The sequence below is a fragment of the Chanos chanos genome, chromosome 1 (assembly GCF_902362185.1).
Source record: "Chanos chanos chromosome 1, fChaCha1.1, whole genome shotgun sequence".
NCBI lineage: Eukaryota > Metazoa > Chordata > Actinopteri > Gonorynchiformes > Chanidae > Chanos > Chanos chanos.
This window is the reverse complement of record NC_044495.1, coordinates 40,234,711-40,254,369: the sequence shown is the minus strand read 5'-3', so window position 1 is coordinate 40,254,369 and position 19,659 is coordinate 40,234,711. Positions and strand designations below refer to the sequence as shown.

At 41.5% G+C, this 19,659-nt stretch overlaps 3 protein-coding genes across 3 annotated transcripts in view; all 3 read right to left on the bottom strand.

Annotated features, from left to right (window-relative positions):
- The window catches only part of met (MET proto-oncogene, receptor tyrosine kinase), a 42,395-nt gene extending 38,936 nt beyond the window's left edge, over positions 1 to 3,459 (bottom strand). Inside the window, exons 1-2 of the mRNA XM_030769179.1 lie at positions 3,219 to 3,459; positions 162 to 1,362 (exon numbers count right to left, since the gene is read on the bottom strand). Coding sequence (XP_030625039.1) covers positions 162 to 1,362; positions 3,219 to 3,280 — 1,263 coding nt within the window. The 5' untranslated portion in view covers positions 3,281 to 3,459. The remainder of the gene's footprint in view (positions 1 to 161; positions 1,363 to 3,218) is intronic.
- A 7,581-nt stretch (positions 3,460 to 11,040) lies between these two features.
- Positions 11,041 to 16,260, bottom strand: cav1 (caveolin 1). The gene is made up of 3 exons (XM_030775248.1): positions 16,077 to 16,260; positions 15,121 to 15,288; positions 11,041 to 11,826 (listed from the first exon to the last, which is right to left on the bottom strand). The coding sequence occupies exons 1-3, from the start codon at positions 16,110 to 16,112 to the stop codon at positions 11,485 to 11,487; spliced, it is 546 nt and encodes a 181-aa protein (XP_030631108.1). The 5' UTR covers positions 16,113 to 16,260; the 3' UTR covers positions 11,041 to 11,484.
- Positions 16,261 to 17,539: 1,279 nt separating this feature from the next.
- cav2 (caveolin 2) overlaps positions 17,540 to 19,659 on the bottom strand; it is a 3,814-nt gene continuing 1,694 nt past the window's right edge. Inside the window, exon 3 of the mRNA XM_030779672.1 lies at positions 17,540 to 18,866. Coding sequence (XP_030635532.1) covers positions 18,716 to 18,866 — 151 coding nt within the window. The 3' untranslated portion in view covers positions 17,540 to 18,715. The remainder of the gene's footprint in view (positions 18,867 to 19,659) is intronic.

Genomic DNA, 19,659 nt, shown 5'->3' with positions numbered 1-19,659 from the left:
AGTCTTAAGTGTAATTACTTGGCAAGTATAGGCTCTAAAAGTACAGATAATTCTCTGACACCAGTTTTATGTTCCTACAAACTCAATACTTTAACAGTTACTCCCTTTGCTTTCATTAAAAAACAGACAAAAACTTCAAAAACTTCTCATTCCTCTCTTACCTGATTGTAGCAGAATTTCTCTTCTGAGCCTGTGAAGTGGTACACCTGTTTGGTGTGGCACTTCTGAATGAAGTACTTGAAGAATTTGTTGATGTCACTCAGAGAGATGACGCACACCGCCGAGCTGGCTGTGGGTTCGGGCGAGTTTGGTTTGCTACGGGCGAAGGCGGCGAACAGCACATCGTCGTCCTCTTTCAGGTCCATCTCCTGCCGAAGATCGTGTCCGGCTTTGGCCACGTGGGCAGCCTGGAGCACGTTGAACACCTCCTGGGCTGAACGTTTCTTCCTCCTTTTGTCGGCGTGGATACACTCGAAGGGCATCTCCACGTAACGGCGCAACTCCGGATCTGAAGAGCACATGCGCACGATGCGTGTGTGAAAGGCCTGAGAGCCTCCGCCCTCTCGTTGCACGGTGAGGAAGTACACATGCGAGCCGCTCTGGAAGGCATAGACGTAGTTCAAAGGGTAGTGTCCGCGCAAGCTTGGCACCAGGTTCATGTAGGACTGCTCAGAGAAGAACCGAAAGCCGTCTTGGGTCTCCTTCATTTCTCTCACAGAAATGGTGTGGTGGAGATGGGGAACCGGAGAGGAGGCGGTGGACTGGACCAGGGGTTCTGAGTTACCAACAAAAAATCGCACCACGCCATTGCTCTCCACATTGAGAACCAGAGTTCTAGAATGTCCAGCGACGCAGTCCGGGCAGTCACGTAAATCTTTGTCGTTGGGGATTTTTTTACTGGGTGAGTACATACACTCTATTTCAGCATCCAGCCGTCCATCTTCCAGCACGTGGCGGCGACACACGCCATTGCAAGCAGAGCTACAGCTGAACAGCTCGTTGTCATAGTAGGTCTCCAGAAGTAAGGCCATGTTGGTGTTGTTGGCATCGCTGCCTCTGTCTGCACAGATCTGGCAGGACTTGGGGAGTGAATTGCTATCAGGGCTGTACTCTGAGAGCTTCCTTAGGTCCCTGGAGAGCGCGTAAAGCTTGTTATTGGCACCCACATACACAATTCCATTAAACACCACCAACTTCTGTACTGGGGCATCAGCCACAAAGTGGGGGAGGTCATAGGTAACAGAGGTATCCAGTTTAAAGTTTTCGGCTGGTTCTTCGCATTGTCCATTAACCCCCCACCTCAATGCCTGAAGAATGATGAGGGTGCAAGTGACACCAAAAAAGTGGATGTTCATTTTGTTCCTGTAAAGAGAGTCAAAATATATATATAAAAATGTTGTTAAGTGAAAGCACAAGGAAATAATGTACAAAGCTTCACCCAGATTAACCTGCACCAGAGGCTGAGAGTCAAAATGAGTAGAAGAGGTCTTCTGTTCTTTTAACCAAATCTGTCCGACTATTACTTTTAAACTGAATTATTCCCTGATCAGTCTTACATCCCTTGTGTATCTGCTTTCTTATGCTGCCTGTATCTGGAATATTTCCCAGTTGATGTGGCATATTTTATGAGCATCCAGATTTATCTTGTTTTACCCACTAATGTCACATCACAAAGCAAACAAAACCGACAGAGGTTGACCTCAAAACTTTAACCACTGACCATGGAACTATCCCCATGCCTCACCCCCCACCCCCCGTTCCTTCTTGTTACTGTATTTTGACCGTGTACACTCATTTCAACTGAACATAATTGTAATTTAACCCAACACTGCAGGTAAATGAGATTTGATATGAATACCGAAAAATATTATCATAGAGACTTGGAAGGACAGCACTGTACATCTGTCCTAATGGCATATGGTTACTGTCATCAGTACTCATTCTCTGACCGCATCATCTGATTTTGCACTTAAAAGACAAACCAGCCCTTGGAACCTTCACTTTGACCCCCTCAGGCTATGAGTTTCTAACCTCCATGGATTTGTGAAAAAGGACACTTGCTATAAATAGAATGCATTAGAAAATAAAGTCAAATAAGGGACGAAATTACTTTTAGAGGTCTTGGTGACTGAGACAAACTGCACTGTTTAAATGACATGGATCAATCGTTGCATCTGAGCGCCATTACGGTGAGGTCACTTATCCCTTGTACAAGTACTGTAACAGCGCGTCGCAAAGATCCAGAAGTAATGTACAACTTTGGCACGCTTCGCCTTTCACAACGAATGAGTAATTCGTCACTGGATGTGCGAAACTAAAAAGCCCCGCAGCCTCTATATCCGAAACTATGCACGCCTGCCCAGGGTGAATCATCGTGGAGACTGCCTGTCCTATGCCCGTTGTGATGACAAGTCCAACTTTAGACAGCATCCTCAAGGGAGCGGCTGATAAACTCAATTAAAGCGGGCAAGCTTCGGCCGTTAGAGAAATGATTTATTGCTCCTGTGCTAACACACCAGGCTGTTCTTTCATAACGATTTAAATAATATTTAGATTGTTCAGAGAGAGAGAGAGAGAGAGAGAGAGAGAGCATAAAAACAGGAGAGGAGATCACAGCTGGAAGCGGACTGGTAAAATAACAGTTAGTAATTCTCTTTGTTAGTCCACTCTCCTAATAAAAGAGAAGGCTAAATCCGAATTTTAACTCGAATAAGCAATGTGATGGTCTCCATAGCTAAAGACGCACTATTTTAACTTTTACGAAGTCTGCACAACCAGTTGAAAAAAAAAAATTACACTGTCACGCTTTATCTGAAAGCAGCATGTGGATGCAGGTGCGCGTGCAAATAATCAAGTAAAGATAGTTAGACTTCTTCCACAGAATGAAAACGAGCCTTTAAAGACATGCAAATATTTTTGTTCTATACTTCTTCATGGTCAGACAAAACAGAGTACATGAAAGAGAGTGACACATCTTGTGAAACCGGCAACACATACTAGATGAACAATCGGCAGTTATAAACATTCGACCATACCTACAAAATATATTAAGGCCACCTTTGCGGTGCAGCAGCCCACCAAGCGAAAAAAGGTGGCATGTTTGTGAGTACCTCTCAAATACGATCAATTTTTAAATTATTAATAAGAAAAGGGAGGTTATAAAAGACAAACTAACGCAGCGCTCGATACGACATTGAAGTAATGAATTCTTACCTTACCTGTTCAGAGGATAGATACTGGGTTCGGAAAAAATCACATTTTTTCGAGGTTTGTCACACATGAGATTCGCGCGCTCTAGAGGATACAACCCTTGAGATGCGTACAGCGAACGCTTACTTTCTTCAGGCAAATAAGTTGGTCTCTTCAGTGAGAAAAAAACTGTTTGCGACTCAGAGCGTTTCACAGGATGCCGACCTGTATGAGTCACTCTTGGAATGTTGAGGGTCACGCTGTTGTCCTTGTTTTCGGAAACACAAGTATCGCGGATTGTTCCCAAAATACGAATGCGTTTTGAGCAAAAGTATTGCTACACGCCGCGATTTCAGGTGAGGTAGTCTTATCGTAGCCTACATATTTGCGTCATGAGCTGTGGAGAAACAGAGGTCGGTGATTGGTGGCCTCGGTATTTGACTGAGTCAGGCTACTACATCGCAAATTTGCATGTGGAGCTAAATGTCACAGCGACAGGATGCAGTTGTTGACAATTCCGTTAGAAATGCTACATTTAAAAGTGAATAATAAGTGAAAAAAGTGAAAAATAATAAGCAAAAGTGAAGAAGAAGAAGAAGAAGAAGAGGAAGAAGAGGAAGAAGAAGAATCATCTTCATCGTTTTCATGATCATCATCATCATCAATAAATTTTGATAAAGTATTATTGTTGTTGTTGTCGCTGCTGCTGAGGTTGCTGCTGCGGTTGCTTTGCAGTAGCAGTTGTTGCAGCAGTGGCAGGAGTGCTGCTCCCACTAGTAGTGGTAGGTAGTAATTGTGGAAGTAACAGTAGTCTGGTATAATGATAGCAGTATGATGAGGCTACTGTTCTGAGGACCAGTAAATTACACAGTAATCCCCCAAAACCTGAATCCTGTTGTGAAGTCTCAGTGAACTTAGGGCTTGGATGCACAATGCCCACAAATACACACGGGTGTTTGGGTTCTGCATGACTCCTTCATATTGTTATAGAAGTAAGCAAACGTGCAGACAGACAGTGACCAGCCACCTCCTCAATATGATCTAAGGGAAATTATGTTTATGGGAAATGGTCAGTCATGTCCAACCAGAGGAGTCAAACTGTATCCTCTATAATGGCTCCTGTGTTACTGTTCAAATGCCTGAGTGGTTGTAGTAATCTGTCAGTACCACCGCATGTGATGAGTATGACACTGGAACAGTGTATGATTGTATCTCAGGCAGAGCCTTGTCTGAGTAAGCGTGGAGTCAACGTGTTGGACTGTTTCTCACAACAGGCAGCTGAGGAGGAAAAGGTTGCTCCAGTGGTCAACCTCACGCTTGTCACCCTATAATCAGCGTACCCCAGTGTGTGGAATCCAGGAGAATGACACATTCCCCAAATATGACGCGCTCACACCCTGCCACAGCACCTGTCATAATCTACTTCCCATTTCAATGCGTTCTTTTTTAAGTAAAAACCTCCCCTGTGTCAAATGAAGATGTTGATTTGAAAAAAAAAAATGAAAAACATGTGTATGAAATGCCCAAGTTATATTCACATGAACGAAAACTTCAAAAACAACCTCATGACTTGACGAAAGCTGTCTGCTTCATTTTGAATGAAACACAAGGAACTATGTAAAAGAATACTCTCTCGTTGGAACCTTTCAGTGTTTTGGAACCCACATGAAAACATAGAACTTATATTTTTATTGGATGTTTGGTAATGTTCCCTCAACATAGTGGATGCTTCTGCAGCTGTTTTCATGTTATGTTTTCAAGTTTTGAAGGGCATTTTTTTTAGAGTTTGAATTATCACAGCAAGAGAGCATAATTAACGTTTATACAGACGCTATTACACAAATGTAATATAGCGTTATATCGCAAAATTACCCAAATCGTTTTGTGCCACCTAGTGGTAAAGAGAGTAAACAACAGTCTCTCTTGTGAAATGTGAATGACTCCTGTTCGAATGCACCAAATACGTTTGAATTGCGATCAAGCGGGGAAAGAGAAAGAGAAAAAACATGTACGCATACACACAGAGTAGAGATGTGTAAAACGGCTAAGACTGACCAGTCACTCTATCTATCACGTGGCAGTAACTTTGTCCATTGGCTTTATTTATCACCTTAAGGGGTCAATGGAAAGGCAGTTTAACTGCTGACCAAGCCTTCTTGCTACTGTAAAGTCTGATTGATGCCTGACTCATTATAGACCCACTGCTGTTCATCTGCAGGATGCACTTCCCTGCCGTGCTCATCAGGGATGCAGCTGCACACATTCCATCAATCGATAACACACACAAGCCCCACAAACAGGCCACTGACACACCATAACCAGTGGACGTGGACAATGACCACGAAGAGAGAGATAGAGAATTATGGTAACTATATTGTTATACAGTAAATAAATAAATATGCAAATACATATAAGCATACATGTATACAGAAGTGAATGAATGAACGTATGAACAAACGAATATATGAAAGCATGAATGGATGAATAAATAAATAAATATATAAAAGTTACTATAACATCTTTGATATCTCTTTACTGAGGACGTGGTCAGAGAGGAAGACAGCATTATCAAAATGAGCATGGACTAGACACCCTCCTCACTTGTCAAACCGTACCGCACCTCACGGCCAGAGCAGTAATGAATCGGATATAAAGGAACTTTATCTGAGAGTGACCCTTTGATATCGCTCAGACTGTGTGAGGAGACAAGTGCCATTCAGTAATATGTTCCCTATCTCCTTCATGCTTGGCAGAGGAAGATAATATCTGATTATATCCTGAATGGATGGACATGGTGTGTCCTCATGAAAGCAACACGACACAAGATAGTTTTGAGTGGAAACTCAGAGTAGGGAAAAATGCATGGATTCAAGTATCTAAATCCTAACAGAAGTGTAAAGACAAATATTTTCCATGTTTCCACTTTCCCCTTTTATGTGATCTCCAAGGCAGCTTAAACATATGACTTCAATTCAAAAGTTACTTTGTTGTTGTTTCTCTGATTGGGTTTTACATTTATTGTGTGTGTGTGTGTGTGTGTGAGTGTGTTTTAAAGCATTTCGAATGCACAGAGCAGTTGAATACTTAAGGTGACCTAAATGTTTTGTTCAAGATCAAATCCACTGTAGTTTGCGTGTCCAGGGAAAAAAGATGCTTTTTATAAGTATATTTTTTTTTTTCTTAATTACTGAACGTTTTTAGCTTATTTGATGGAATGCTGCCCGATATTTAATGCTGGAATACAACATTATGACATCATCTGTGTTTTTCATGTTCAGCTTTTGCATCTCTCAGGAGAATGCTTTTCCTCCTTGTTAAATGTTTATGAATGGTTCCGAGCATTAGAATTCCAGGCCTGTTGTTTTGTCCTGAGGAAACCACTCTAACCACACACAACATGTCTTGTCAGAACACATTAACACAAAAAACATGGCTAGAATATACTCCCTCTGTCAGGATATGATTTTACACCATGTAATGATATGATATCATAATATGAAACACTATGCACACAGTAAGTATTAAAAACATTGAGTAAGTCAGAATTGTGTTCACTCCTGATTAAATTTTGGGAATCCGAACTCTGAATGTAATGGACTAGTAAACCAGCAGTTGAAATCATTGTGATTAGCAAGAGACTGCTGTCTTTATCCTCCTTAAAAAAAAAGTCAAATTCAGGTTAATTTAATTTAAAACATTTTTGAAATGGAAATTTTGGATCAGACTGAGACATCTATGAACTAAGGGTTCAGACAGAAGAAAACAAACAAAAAGCTATTACACTCACAAGCATTGTTTCTGCAAAGCTGTTCTTTGTGTGTGTGCGTGTTATGTGTGTGTGTGTGTGTGTGTGTGTGTATGCACACGTTTTTGTGTGTGTGTGTCTCTATGTGTGTGTGGGTAGGTATGTTTTGAAACAACAGTCTCCCGATTAACCTATGCCAATCTGATGACTAACCCCCTTAAACCTGAAACAGTGAGAAACAGCCGTCATCATGACTAGTAAGAGATTGTTGGCTTTATCATTTTTGTTTCAAATTCAGGTTCATTTAAAGAACAAAAATGTTAAAATGATTATTTTCAGATCAGGGTGAGACAATTACAGTATAAGAGTCTCTGTGAGTAACAAAGGCTTGAAATACAAAAAGAAAAAGAAAAAAAAATCAGTATGACACAAACAGAGATGTTTTTGCAGTGCTGTTTGAGAGAGAGAGAGAGTGTGTGTGTGTGTGTGTGTGCGTGTGTGCGCGTATTAGCATGTTTGGAAACAACAGTCTCCTAGCTTAATGACTCCACTCTGATGACTACTTCCCTTCTTAAATCTGTCATGGGGAGAAACAGCTGTCCCTGTGCCTCCAGGGCAGACAGGGAAAACCAGACATGGTTTACACATTTACACTTCACTAATAAATCATCTTTCCAGTGAGTCATGTGTACCAGAGATGAGGTAAAAACAAAAGAAAAGTAGGATACAGATTTAAAAGAAAAACCTAATCAAAGAAGAGACTTTTACTTTCAGGCAACATGTGGGCTACTGGTCTGTTAGTATAGCAGCCATCAGCCAGAAGAGAACATTCATTCATTTTCCAAGCTGCTTATCCTAATTAGGGTCACGGGATACTGGAGCTTATCCTAGCAGTCATTAGGTGAAAGGTGGGGAAACACCCTGGACAGGTTGCCAGTCCGTCACAGGGCAGACACACAGACAAATACATTCACGTACACATTCCCACCCAGGGGCAATTTAGTATCTCCAGTTCACCTAACTTACGTGTCTTTGGACTGTGGGAGGTAACTGGAGCTCCCAGAGGAAACCCATGCAGACATGGGGAGAACATACAAACTTCACACAGAAAGGACCCCGGCTGCCCGGCCAAAAAGCAAACCCAGGACCTTCTTCCTGTGAGGCGACAGCACTAACCACTGTGCCACCATGCCGCCCAAGAACAGAACATGTCTTCTGTAAACTTATCCCTTAAAATACAGTCCAGTGTGTGTCAGATTACTGTGCACTGAAAACATCAATATGACTCAAGGGAACCCAGCCTGTGATCACCTATTGGTTAATACACGCAACAATATAAACAGACAGCAGGTGGCACCACAACCTTGTGACTAACTGTTTACACAGCGCTCACTAATTTAACAGTAAATAAGCATAACTCGCCTTTATATTATTATATGATTGGTTTACTTAGGTCTGACATATTGCTGTCTACAGGGGTGACATTTGAACTGTTTTAGCTTTAACTGTTTAGTTTTATTTTGTTTTTTTTTTACAGTTTATAGAGCTCTGGAATATGTAAACTGTTCGTAACTGTTGACCTAAATGGTCCTCCCCCAGCAGGGATGACTGGTAAAGAGTCATGAAGTGAACTGAAGTGATACCCTCATTTAAAGCACTAAGATTACTTGTTTGGGGTGGGGTAGGGGGCTAACCCTCTAAATTTGAACTGGCTCCAGCCAGAATGAAATATTTATGTAACCAAAGGCAGATGAAATGATCCAAATCTTCACTGGAAGAGAGAGATCATTGAACTATTTATTGTTTTTGCTCTCGCATGGTTGCCATAGCGACTTTTCTGCCACCCGCTGGTTGAATTTAGAAGTGCAACATAGAAATTTATGCACACACGCACAGCTTTGGAAATGTCAGATAAACGGATCACTTTGTGAATTATTGTTTAAAATGATATCATAAAATGCAACAAATCCTACTATTCTCTGTAAAATGAAGATGAAAATGTGATGAAACTCGACTTGTTGTTTGACAGTTGTTTGCGTTTGTGTTGTACTGTAGCATGGCAGTACTATAAGGATTGCATTTTAATGTTAGTTGCTGTGTGCCATATTCTTCCAATGCCCTTATCATAACTAGATCACTGGTCTCATTAATTTAAACTATTGCATCAAATGTAACCTAGGACTTAATCCACACAACCCACCTGTCATGGTTATTGACTTTAGTCACAAAAGCAGGATTACCAGTGTTGAACTCAAAACACAAACCTGACGAAGAATTCAATTATTTAATCCTTTGTTTATGCAAGTGGAGCCACTCAACACACTCCTTTTTCAAGGCTTCTGTTTTGTGAAGGGGGGGAGGAGAGACCCTTGATGGAGAACTTCGGCATTGTTGAAGGACACCGCAATGCCAGCCAGACGAAGGCCAGGGACCCAGGGCTCACTTCTTTGAAGTATAACTGATGAAAACGCAAAAGCTCGCTTGAGGAATGCTAAGAATGGATAAACAGTTTTACGGAAAGACGTGAGAAGACTGCATTTGAGTGCGCCTCAGTTTGCCTGTTTATTTTCATCAGACGGTCGACTCTTTAAACATTGTCAACCCTTAGTATACAGAACCATATTAAGTTGCCTGGTTTTGAAGATCTGTCATCCAGGGGGCACTACTGCCCTCTAGAGGAGCTCTGATGAATGACACACAAAGGCATGGGGCCCCCTAGTCCAAAAGTGCATAAAACATTACATGAAGCAAATTTTAGTAAATTTGACAAAATATTGTACTGTGAGATGAAACACGTTGTTTCTTTGTCTTTGTACAATAAAAGACCATTTTAGAAAGACAATCAATAAAGATTATATTAAATTTTCTTTAATGTGCACAGCGTGATGTGGTGTGTACAGTAAAAGCAAGAGGGAAAAAAAAGAATTCCATTTTTTTTATATAAAAATATGGTCTCTCTTTAAGCTGAGAAACCCATTCAAGCAACATATGCTTTTTTAAAAAAAAAAAAAAAAAATTCCACAAAGACAGCAGATAGACCAAGATGACAGTTAAAAGTGAGCTTCATGCCTGTTTAACACACCCCCCACTTTAGCAGCAGTCTTTGGGGTCAAAGGTTTCAGTTTGATGCCAGTCCTTGCCAGTGTGTATGCCACAGTGAACAAACAAACAAACAAACAAAAGACAAAAAAAATGTAAAAAAAAAAAAAAAAAAAACAAGACAGGAGCCTATCAGAAAATAAATTCAGCTTTCAAGCATTAAAAAAAAATTACGGTGCATTTTAGCTAGTATATAAATTCATGATTTAAAACAAAGAACAGCAACAAACGCAACAAAAAAAAGAGGTTCTTCATCTTCACTGAGAGAGAGAGAGGGAGAGAGAGAGAGAGCTTAGAGGAAAAGCATGAGTTTGCCTAGGCTATGAAAATGTTCATTCACACCAGACATTTTGGTCTTCACTGTTGATGAAGTTCTTGTTTGGTCATTGTTCCTAGGTTAAGCTCAGGTGATGAGTCTTTGGAACTAAGATGATTAAACCTTTTTTTCTTTTCTTTCTTTTTTTACATACACAGACACACACAAAAATCACACCTGCTCTGTATTGCTAGCGTGCACAATTGTGTAACACATAAAACACACATTCACACAAACATGCTCACAAAAACCTGTTGCCATGACTGTGGGTTATGAAGAACAGTGTGTGACGTAGGCTGCCGGGCTGTCTCTTTGTTAGTTTATGCTGAGTTGACGGAGAGTTCGGTGGGGTCATCCTTGCCATGATCATGACCATCAACAGAACAATGTCAGCACACAGAGTGACAGGCATTCTCTACATCAGCAGGAACACACCCACCCCCTCTCTCTCTCTCTCTCTCTCTCTCTCTCTCTCTCTCACACACACATACACACACACACACACACACACACAACCATCCCATAACCCCAGCCAGTCCACATGCTAAAACCGCAGCGAATGACACAATACGGGAAAAAAACAGATTCATTTAGCAGGACAGGCAGAAATATGTTAAAACACTAGATGTTACCAGCTGAACTGTGACATGGCATGACATGACATGACCGAATGAATGAATGAATGAACTGAGCCTTGTCCAAGCAGGCAAAAAAAAACCCAAAAACAAAACAAACACATAAACAAAAAAAAAACCTGGGGGAGGTTGATACGGTATTCCTGCAGTGATAAACCCTAAGACTTAAAAAAAAAAATTTAAAGAATAAAAAAAAACAAAAAGATCTCTAAGCTCTTGTCATACATGCTGCCGCCCCAGTGCTGAACCCCAGGCTGGTGGATGATGACAAGAGGGTACAAAGAGGAGTGAAGACTAACCCATGTGTGGCCTTCAAAACTGTGTGTTTGTCCTCCTCGTTTCATCCTGTCTCATGGAATGTGGAGGATGCATTTTTTTCCCTCATTCCAGATTTTGGTTTTCACTCCACCATCGCCGCCCACCCCCACCCCTGCCCCCGCCCCCGCCCCCGCCCCACGGCCCAACCCGCACACCCATTTCCTCCTCTCCTCCACCCACTACTACACCTCCTTGGTGGTGGAGATGCGAATGCTGCTGAAACACTTGCCCATGGCCTCAAACAAGGGGTCGCAGAAGGTGTGTATGCAGATGGAGTAGACACGGCTGACGCACTGAATCTCGATCAGGTAGCTCTTGATACACGGCACCACCGCCCAGATGTGTATGAAGGAGAGGATGGCGAAGAAGATGCCCCACACCAACGCCAGGGGGATGCCCACCAGTGCCGTCAGCAGGCGGTAGCACCAGTACTTGGTCACCGTGAACGTGGTGAAACTGGCTTTCCACACGCCGTCAAAACTGTAGGTTCCCGCCGGCTCGGCAATCACTTCCTCAAAGTCAACCTGTCGGAGGAAAAGGATGGGTCAGAGTAAGAATGCTTTTGTCTTTCCTCATTCAGACGTAAGTGGCCAAAAGTCAAAACTAAAATTCAAAAAACGAATGGCTTCTAATGCGCACGGTTCGTAAATCACTAACAGTTTTGAGTGTGTATGATATAAAATAAATTTTTATAGGGGGAAACATAAAACAAAAGCGGCTCTGGAACCTTCCGAGTGCTTGGATACAGACTTTCCATGAGGGCGCAGCCAAGAACAAACAGTACTCCCACATCATGACGAATTAAAAGTAAATTTCCATAGGAGTTTACTGTGGTGTAAATAAAACTCTTGCTCGCGAGTGTTCATCAGAAGTCTACCAGTTTCAGTACTGTGGCTGAGGAGCTTTTGAAAATAACAGCCAGAGACACACAACCTAAACTTGCACATCTTTACATAAAGCGTCTTTACTACAAAGTCCAGCCATCTTTGCCTTCGCCTTAAGCAGGCATTTATGGTGTGAGTCAATGTCACTCCAGAACTCCCTGTGTGATAGTTACAGTGTGAATAAGGCATTTCTCCTCTTCCTTCCCTCATAGCTTTATCGCCACATACCACAGAAGACAGGTCCATACTATGATACAGCTCTCTAAGTGTTTCAATTTATTTATACTGGGAGGCCCTAGGCAACTTGCTGTTGCTATGCAACTTATCCAACACACCCGGACTGCGAGCCTGCTTCCTGACATAAACTGTAGAATGTGAGACCATAGAGATCGCGCTGAGAAGTCGGGAAGTTCTCTGGATTGTGTAAAAGGGCCAAGCCCTGAGCGGGATGAACCATGAGCTTAAGTTGAGCAGGACACCCCTCTACCCCCACAACACCCCTTCCCATCTGTCTTCCAGTACCTACAGCTTTTATTTTGACAAACATGGTGATTACAAAGTGGAAAAATATACTTTGCAGTAAAAGACACCTCATCCTCCTGTTTCCTCACTGCAGAAAGCCACATTAAAGCAAATATTTGCTTAACAATTACATGTTGAGAGTCCTTTTCTGTGTGGGGCTTTTGCTGTCCTAAACTAAAACCTCCGAGTTCACCTGCTTCAGGAGCTGAGACAAAACTCAGGAAAGGAAAGGGGAAAAAACACAAACAGGATCTATACGCATGTATATGTACACATAAAACTGCTAAAAAGGTTAAAAATGAAAATTAACATGTCAAAAGACACAAAAGTACATTTTTCAGCTTTAAATTCAATTCAACCAAAGGAGCTATGCCTAATTTGTAGTACAGATGAAAATAGCATGGTTTCATAGACATACACGGTCCTTGTTTCTCTGAGCATTTGTCATCACAGTAAAACATGCCCACCCTGAAACAAAATCTTTAATGGGTTTGTGTACATAAACAGAGAGGATCCTTCACAGTACTCTCCTAAATGTATGGCATCATCTCTCATCGGGACGTTTTCTTTAGGTTTTCAACCACTCTGTCTATGCAATGCAAAGTCTTTACTTTATCCTAACACCAACTCACAGAAAATAATGAGAGTAATAACTGAACGTGCCGGGATAGTAATGGCTGTAATTACTAGTTGGAGACCTTAACAGCACTCTGGCCACAGACCACGTACTGGCCCCAGTCCCACCAGCGATCCTGCTCCAGTGTTGCTATTAAAGGAACGTTTCTTTTTTACGAGGGGAAAAATGTTCTATTCCGAGGGAAAGTCGTGCATGTGTCTCTGCAGCGGGGGGGACTTTGATGTGGATTAGCAGAGGGATTGCAGCTGCACCGCTCTGTGCATTGCAGGTCAAACGGCTGTGCTGGAGGAAGGCCTTGGCCGCGCTGGAATGACTATCTCTCCCAAAGTGTGACGAAAGAAACTGCAGCAATAGTGGGACAGGAATTCCCTCCTTTCCCCTCCAGATACGTAAGACCTCTGTAAGAAGCTCTGTGCACCCCCTTTTAAGGCAACAACATGGTCCTCATTCATGGCCTAAATAATCTCTAATACAGTATGGAATGATATCTAAAATGAATATGATTAGCTACACTGAACTCCAGTTTACGTCAGCCAATAAACTACACTGCAATAAATTAAAGAGGAAAAAATGCTGGCAGTCTACAGTGAATGCCTTGTGGATTTCATTTGTGGACAAATCATAAGTTCTTTTTCGAGTGTCTATGGGGAGGCTGACTCACTGTCACGCTGGGAAAAGAAAGTAGTGGGGGAGAGAGAGAGAGAGAGAGAGAGAGAGAGAGAGAGAGAGCATGCGACAGAGAGAGAGAGAGAGCAGTGAGAGAGAGAGAAAGAGAGAGAGAGCATGCGACAGAGAGAGAGAGAGAGCAGTGAGAGAGAGAGAGAGAGAGAGAGAGAGAGAGAGAGAGAGAGAGAAAGAGAGTGTGTGTGTGTGTGAGAGAGAGAGAGAGAGAGAGAGAGAGAGAGAGAACAAGAGTGAGAGAGAGAGAAAGAGAGAGAACAAGAGTGAGAGAGAGAGAAAGAGAGAGAGAGAAAGAGAGAGAGAAAGCAGTGAGGATTTCACAGGTACTCACTACAGTACAAACAAGCTCTGGGGCACTGGACTATGGGTGTTTCCCTCAATTATCAGCTAAGGTCAAAACTTCAAACTGCTGACGCTTCTGCTAGCATGCTGACTGACAAAAAAGATAAGGAAATTGACTTTTAAAGGAATCTCTTTCCCTCCTTATTATCTCTTTATTTACTGTGAATGCATGACATCAGTGAATCAAGGCAGTGAAACAAGGGAAAAGTTTTAGTATGAAGCTGCTAGTTCTTGCTTTTTCATTTTTGACAACATCTATTCAGGATGGGCTCCACAAACTTGCCAAATTTATTAAAATGGTCTTTACTACTAAAAAGAAAGAAAATAAACTAATCTGTCCCAATTCTAACTAAAATGGATTTTCCTGATCTCTCAACAGCTTCTGTCAACGATGTTCGACTGTACGCTGAAACGCAAGGAAAAAAAGATACAGGAGCCGCACTATTCTCTTCGTCCCTATCGCGGACCATCTCGCAATGGCTCAGTACAAACATTTCACACATGAACTACAAATTTGTTACCTTTTTTAGTGGCACTGACATTTCGTCTCAACAGTTGAGATTGAATTGTTTAAATTAAACTGTAATACAGTAACTATAACGTGAATACATGATATAATAAAATAAAATTTAAAAGAGCCATGTCTTAAGTTACACAGCTCAACAAGACACTCACGGAAAAGTTCACAGGAACTCATGCACACCAGTTACTTTCCTTACATTAGAGAGAAACAAAAATGTTATATTACTTACCTTTACCACATCGTCATTTATGTGTTTTGGGTCCCGATTTACAAGGTCGATTTCCTTAGTGTGGACATCCTGCATGTTTTTTTCGTTGATACTGTCGTTATCCATAATCTTGTTATTTGGTTTATATATATTCCCCTGTTTCCTAATGAACGGTGAATGAATAAATTCCTACGATGCAGAGAGGAAACAAAAAAAGAGGAAAAGTCTGAGGTTTGTGAGGGGAGACCGGGGCGAAACTCAGCAGACAACCCTTGCACAGGATGGTTTTAAATGGATAGAATTTAGCACCACACCCCTCTGTAACACAAATCCGCTGCCCACCGCAAGAGGGCATCATCAAACACTACTAAGTAAACGCGCTGACTCGCTAGGAACGGTCTTGTTCTCGAGCACCGCGTTTGTAAATACGAGCGGTAATGCTAATATTTTTGTTAATAAAAATTTACTTTTGCTAGAGAAAACGTTAAGACTAAAAGAAAGTCAAAATAAGTATTTAAAGTATGTGTTAAATTTTGGTGCGCAACTGCACGTTACCTTTTACGCACTATGCGCAACGGCACATCACCTTTACAAAAAAAAGGAACATTGTGAAAATATGTTAAGACGCCAGTAGTATTAAAGCTATTTGTGTGTGTCGACAGAAAGAACGTGTAGTACTAACAGGAATGCAGGCGAGGGCTCGAGTGAAGGGAAGAAAGGTTCACATGTACTTGCCAAAAAAGATAAAAGACGAAAACTGGCAAACGTGAGCGAAAATTTGCCAGTAGGGTATTTTGGTGCAAATACGGTGTTCTAGTGCAAATGGTGAAAAATAGAGAGTATATTTGTGTAATGCACAGCGGTAAAGGCTCTGACGGACACCAGTTCTTTCATTCCTGGTCGCAACATGTCTAACTTCACCCGTTAATATAACCCTTGTTGAAGCACGGCGTGTGGCAGAGCAGAGACAACCCTACCTCGTCTGTTTCCCCGTCCTTGAGTCCGCCAGTCATGCTGTCCCGCGCCTGAAGTGCTATCAGATTAGTTTGTCGAAGAGACACAATAACTTTGTAGAGGAAGCTATGTGGGAGGCGTGGGGACTGCGTACGACTCGGAGTCCTTTAGAGAGACTGGTATTACCAAACCCTGTCCTTTCAAGTTTACCTGAGTCTCTTTACGCACAGCCCACGTTTAGTTTGTTATTAAAAGTTATGAAACGCTTCACTTCACTTCTTTGCAGTGAATAGGACTCTTTTCCTATCACCTGTGAAGACAACTTTCTCCTGTAAGGAATGAAACTTTCACCCGCTATTAGGCTGCCACTCAAGACGTAGACGTAGCCACTCAAGGCTACGCAGCGGCACTGGTTAGGGAGAGTGACGTGAATTTTCCACTATTGCAGTACATAATTTACCTCTGTAACATCCTAGGCTGAGGAAACCTTGCTTGCTTAAAAAAAAAACTCGTGTCCATTTTCAGTGAAGAGGAAGGTGTATATTTTTCGACACACGAGAACGTTTGCATTCCATCTAACATCTCAAAGCAATTTATCATTGGTTCGGAATGGTGCCGAAAGTGGCCTGTCGCTGGTACTGAAAGTCTAAAATATTTCACACATTTATAAAATGTCTGTTAACACGGAGTATTGTTTCATTCCAGACAGCTGCGTAAACGCATTACTGCGCGCTCCACCGGCAGGTGTACAGAAATGATTTGTTTACCAAGGTCAAAGGTTGCTATGGATGAAAGACCATGGAAAAACATGCAAACATAACTTCAGCTCTGCTTCTGCCTAGATTAATGTGGCAAGGGGTGGGGGTGGGGATGCTAGTAGCGCAGTAGAGTAGTACGTTACATCGTACAGACATATTGCGCACATTTACCGTGTACATGATACATCGAACTCGCTCTTGGCTCACGCACATTCTACACTCTGCTGCTATTTCTATATTAAACAACGTTGTTTATGGAAGTGCTTGAAACAATCATAGTGTCAAATAAGTATCTCTGCTTTCTTTAGCCTGCTAATAAAGAAGTGCTGCAGTTTTTCCCCACTTGTGACATAATGGTACATTATATGTGACTGACTTTCAGTTCGCGTCCTGAAAAACAAAAACAAAAAAATCAACACTCGACATTGTATAATAAGTCATTTCGGTCCTCGGGCAGATTTATGGCGTTCCTGTGGAACATTCCAGTCTTCTTGACTTTCCTTAGCACAAGCTGCATGCCCTCCGGGGTTTAATGCAGGTATATATATATATATATATATATATATATATATATATGTGTGTGTGTGTGTGTGTGTGTGTGTGTGCCAGTGGGAATGTGTCCTCTACAGAGAAAGCTCTGATGATTTATGAGAGTGCCTGAAATCAACTGTTCAGTTTCCATCATGCATGTTAAAGTAAGACACAAATCAAGACATTATCTTCAAATCAGATCTTTTTTTTAATTATTCGGTAAGTTGAGAGAAAATTTGGCTCTGATGTTCTCGGCTTTCCTAACGAGCTGAATCATTTTCAGCATATTTGCTACATCTCATCGTTCAAAGCGGATAAACAAATCCAGAATACCTCGTGTTCCATTGCACAAACAGGCCTTCAATCCACTCTATGTGTGAGTATTAACAAGGCACAAGCTAGTGTAGGATGCAGCATTTCAAATGCAAATGTGCTAAGCAATGCCTAAGAACGCTATGGAAACTGATTGCATAAGAAAACATTGATCATTTAAAAACAAAAACAAAATACAAAAACTTGGGTCTTCAGTAACAATATACCGCAAGAGCACATTTTTCCTTATTTACACATAAAATTTTTTAAATTTAACTTTGGTGCTTAGCATGAACCAAAACACATCGGCGTTGTCCTGTTGTCATGTACCAAACAGTCACAAACAGAACCTGTTCGATGGTGTCTTCGATATGATCTTCTACCCTGCATATACCAGCCCAACATAACATTATCTTTACAGTACATGAATTCTCATAGGTTAATTCTCTTACGTCATGCTAATGAAGATAAAAACCTTGTTTAAACTTGTAAACTGTAAGCTGCATAAATAATAAATTAGAGACACAATCCCTGTTTTACTCCTCTTTTACGTTTGTGTGCATTATTGTTCGAGTAATTGAAAAAAAAAAAAAAGCAAGGTTAACACAGCAGGAGGAAAAGTTTTCTGCCTACTCCAAGTAAGCCTGCAGAAATAATGCAATATACTGCATCTTAGCATCTATCCTGAACACTATGTTCAGAAAACTCAATATTGCTCTGAGGTATGACATTCTAAATCCCAGCTGGTTGCTATGCAGTATATACAATACATGAGTAACACACTTATTAACACATATAGTATATGTGCATTGTGCTGTTGGAACAATTTATCCCTATCTCAGACAGGGTTTGTCGTTCTCTATTGCAAAAGACGACTGGAATGACTAAAAATAACTTGCTTTCAAAAAATAAAATCTTTTTCTTTCCCCTCCCTGTGCTCCATGTATGAACTCTGTCCAGTTTTTGGAAGGGTTGGAGTGGGGTGGTGGGGTGGGGTTGGGGTTGGGGTTGGTTGGGAGGGGGGGGGGGGCAGTTGGATTGATTCGTTGGTTGCGTTCCTCTCAGTTCTGCACAGTCTTGACTTTGACTGATGACAGGCACTTGCCAGCACTGTGGAAAAGCGGGCTCACAAACATGTCTGTGAGGCTGTTCCAGATAACCTGAGCGGAGGGCAAAGCCATCATACAGCTCTGGATCACTGGCATCACCACCCTGTGAAAACAGAATACGTTTTCATCAGACAACATGACACAGACCCTGTACCAGAAAAAAATAGGTTTCATAACATACAAACAGTACACAAATAGCTTAATAACAATAATCATTTTTCATATGGCTTTTTGCTTGGTTTGTACTCTGCCTGTCTTGGAAGTTGCTTTGGATAAACGTGTCTGCTAAACCAATAAATGTAAATAATTTTTCACCACATTAACAGTACACAGAAAATGTTCTCAGTGCTTAACGAGTGGACTGCTGTGGCTAAATGAACATGTCCCTTTGTGGTATTGTCAATAGCAACATTCATATCAATATAAAGACACTATCACTACAGGACAATGGCAAAACTTGAGAAATACACAAGCTAAACACAAGCCTTGGCTTAGAGATAGGAATTTCCTTTCTGATATGATCACAAGGCTAAAAAACTGAACCCTGTATACCCTACACTCAGTATCATCTTAGCTATGGATTCAACATCAGAGAAGCTGGTTCCCGAGAGCTCGTCTGATGTATAAACCATTCTTTGTATTTGGCGGATACAGTCAGTGTGACACCACTGAATGAATGAATTATGATGGATGGACAACTAATGGTTTAGGGGTAAGGGAAGTAACTCAGGACCCAAAGGGAGAGAGGGTTCAATGACCAAGCATGGCAGTTTTCTGATGCTGTGTAACCCACAGTGAGGTATTTCACGCCAAGGTCACGCCAGAGGCATGTGAACTCTGACAACACAGGAAGTAATAGCTCTAAATGAGAGTCCATTCATAAACATTAGCCCAGG

What these genes read in the sequence shown, in the direction of transcription:
- cav1 (XM_030775248.1), bottom strand. Translation starts at nt 16,112, where the DNA reads ATGACTGGCGGACTCAAGGACGGGGAAACAGACGAG. An exon ending in AGGACGGGGAAACAGACGAG is followed by an intron (nt 15,289 to 16,076) that starts GTAGGGTTGTCT and finishes TCTGCATCGTAG; the next exon opens with GAATTTATTCATTCACCGTT. An exon ending in TAAATGACGATGTGGTAAAG is followed by an intron (nt 11,827 to 15,120) that starts GTAAGTAATATA and finishes TTCCTCCGACAG; the next exon opens with GTTGACTTTGAGGAAGTGAT.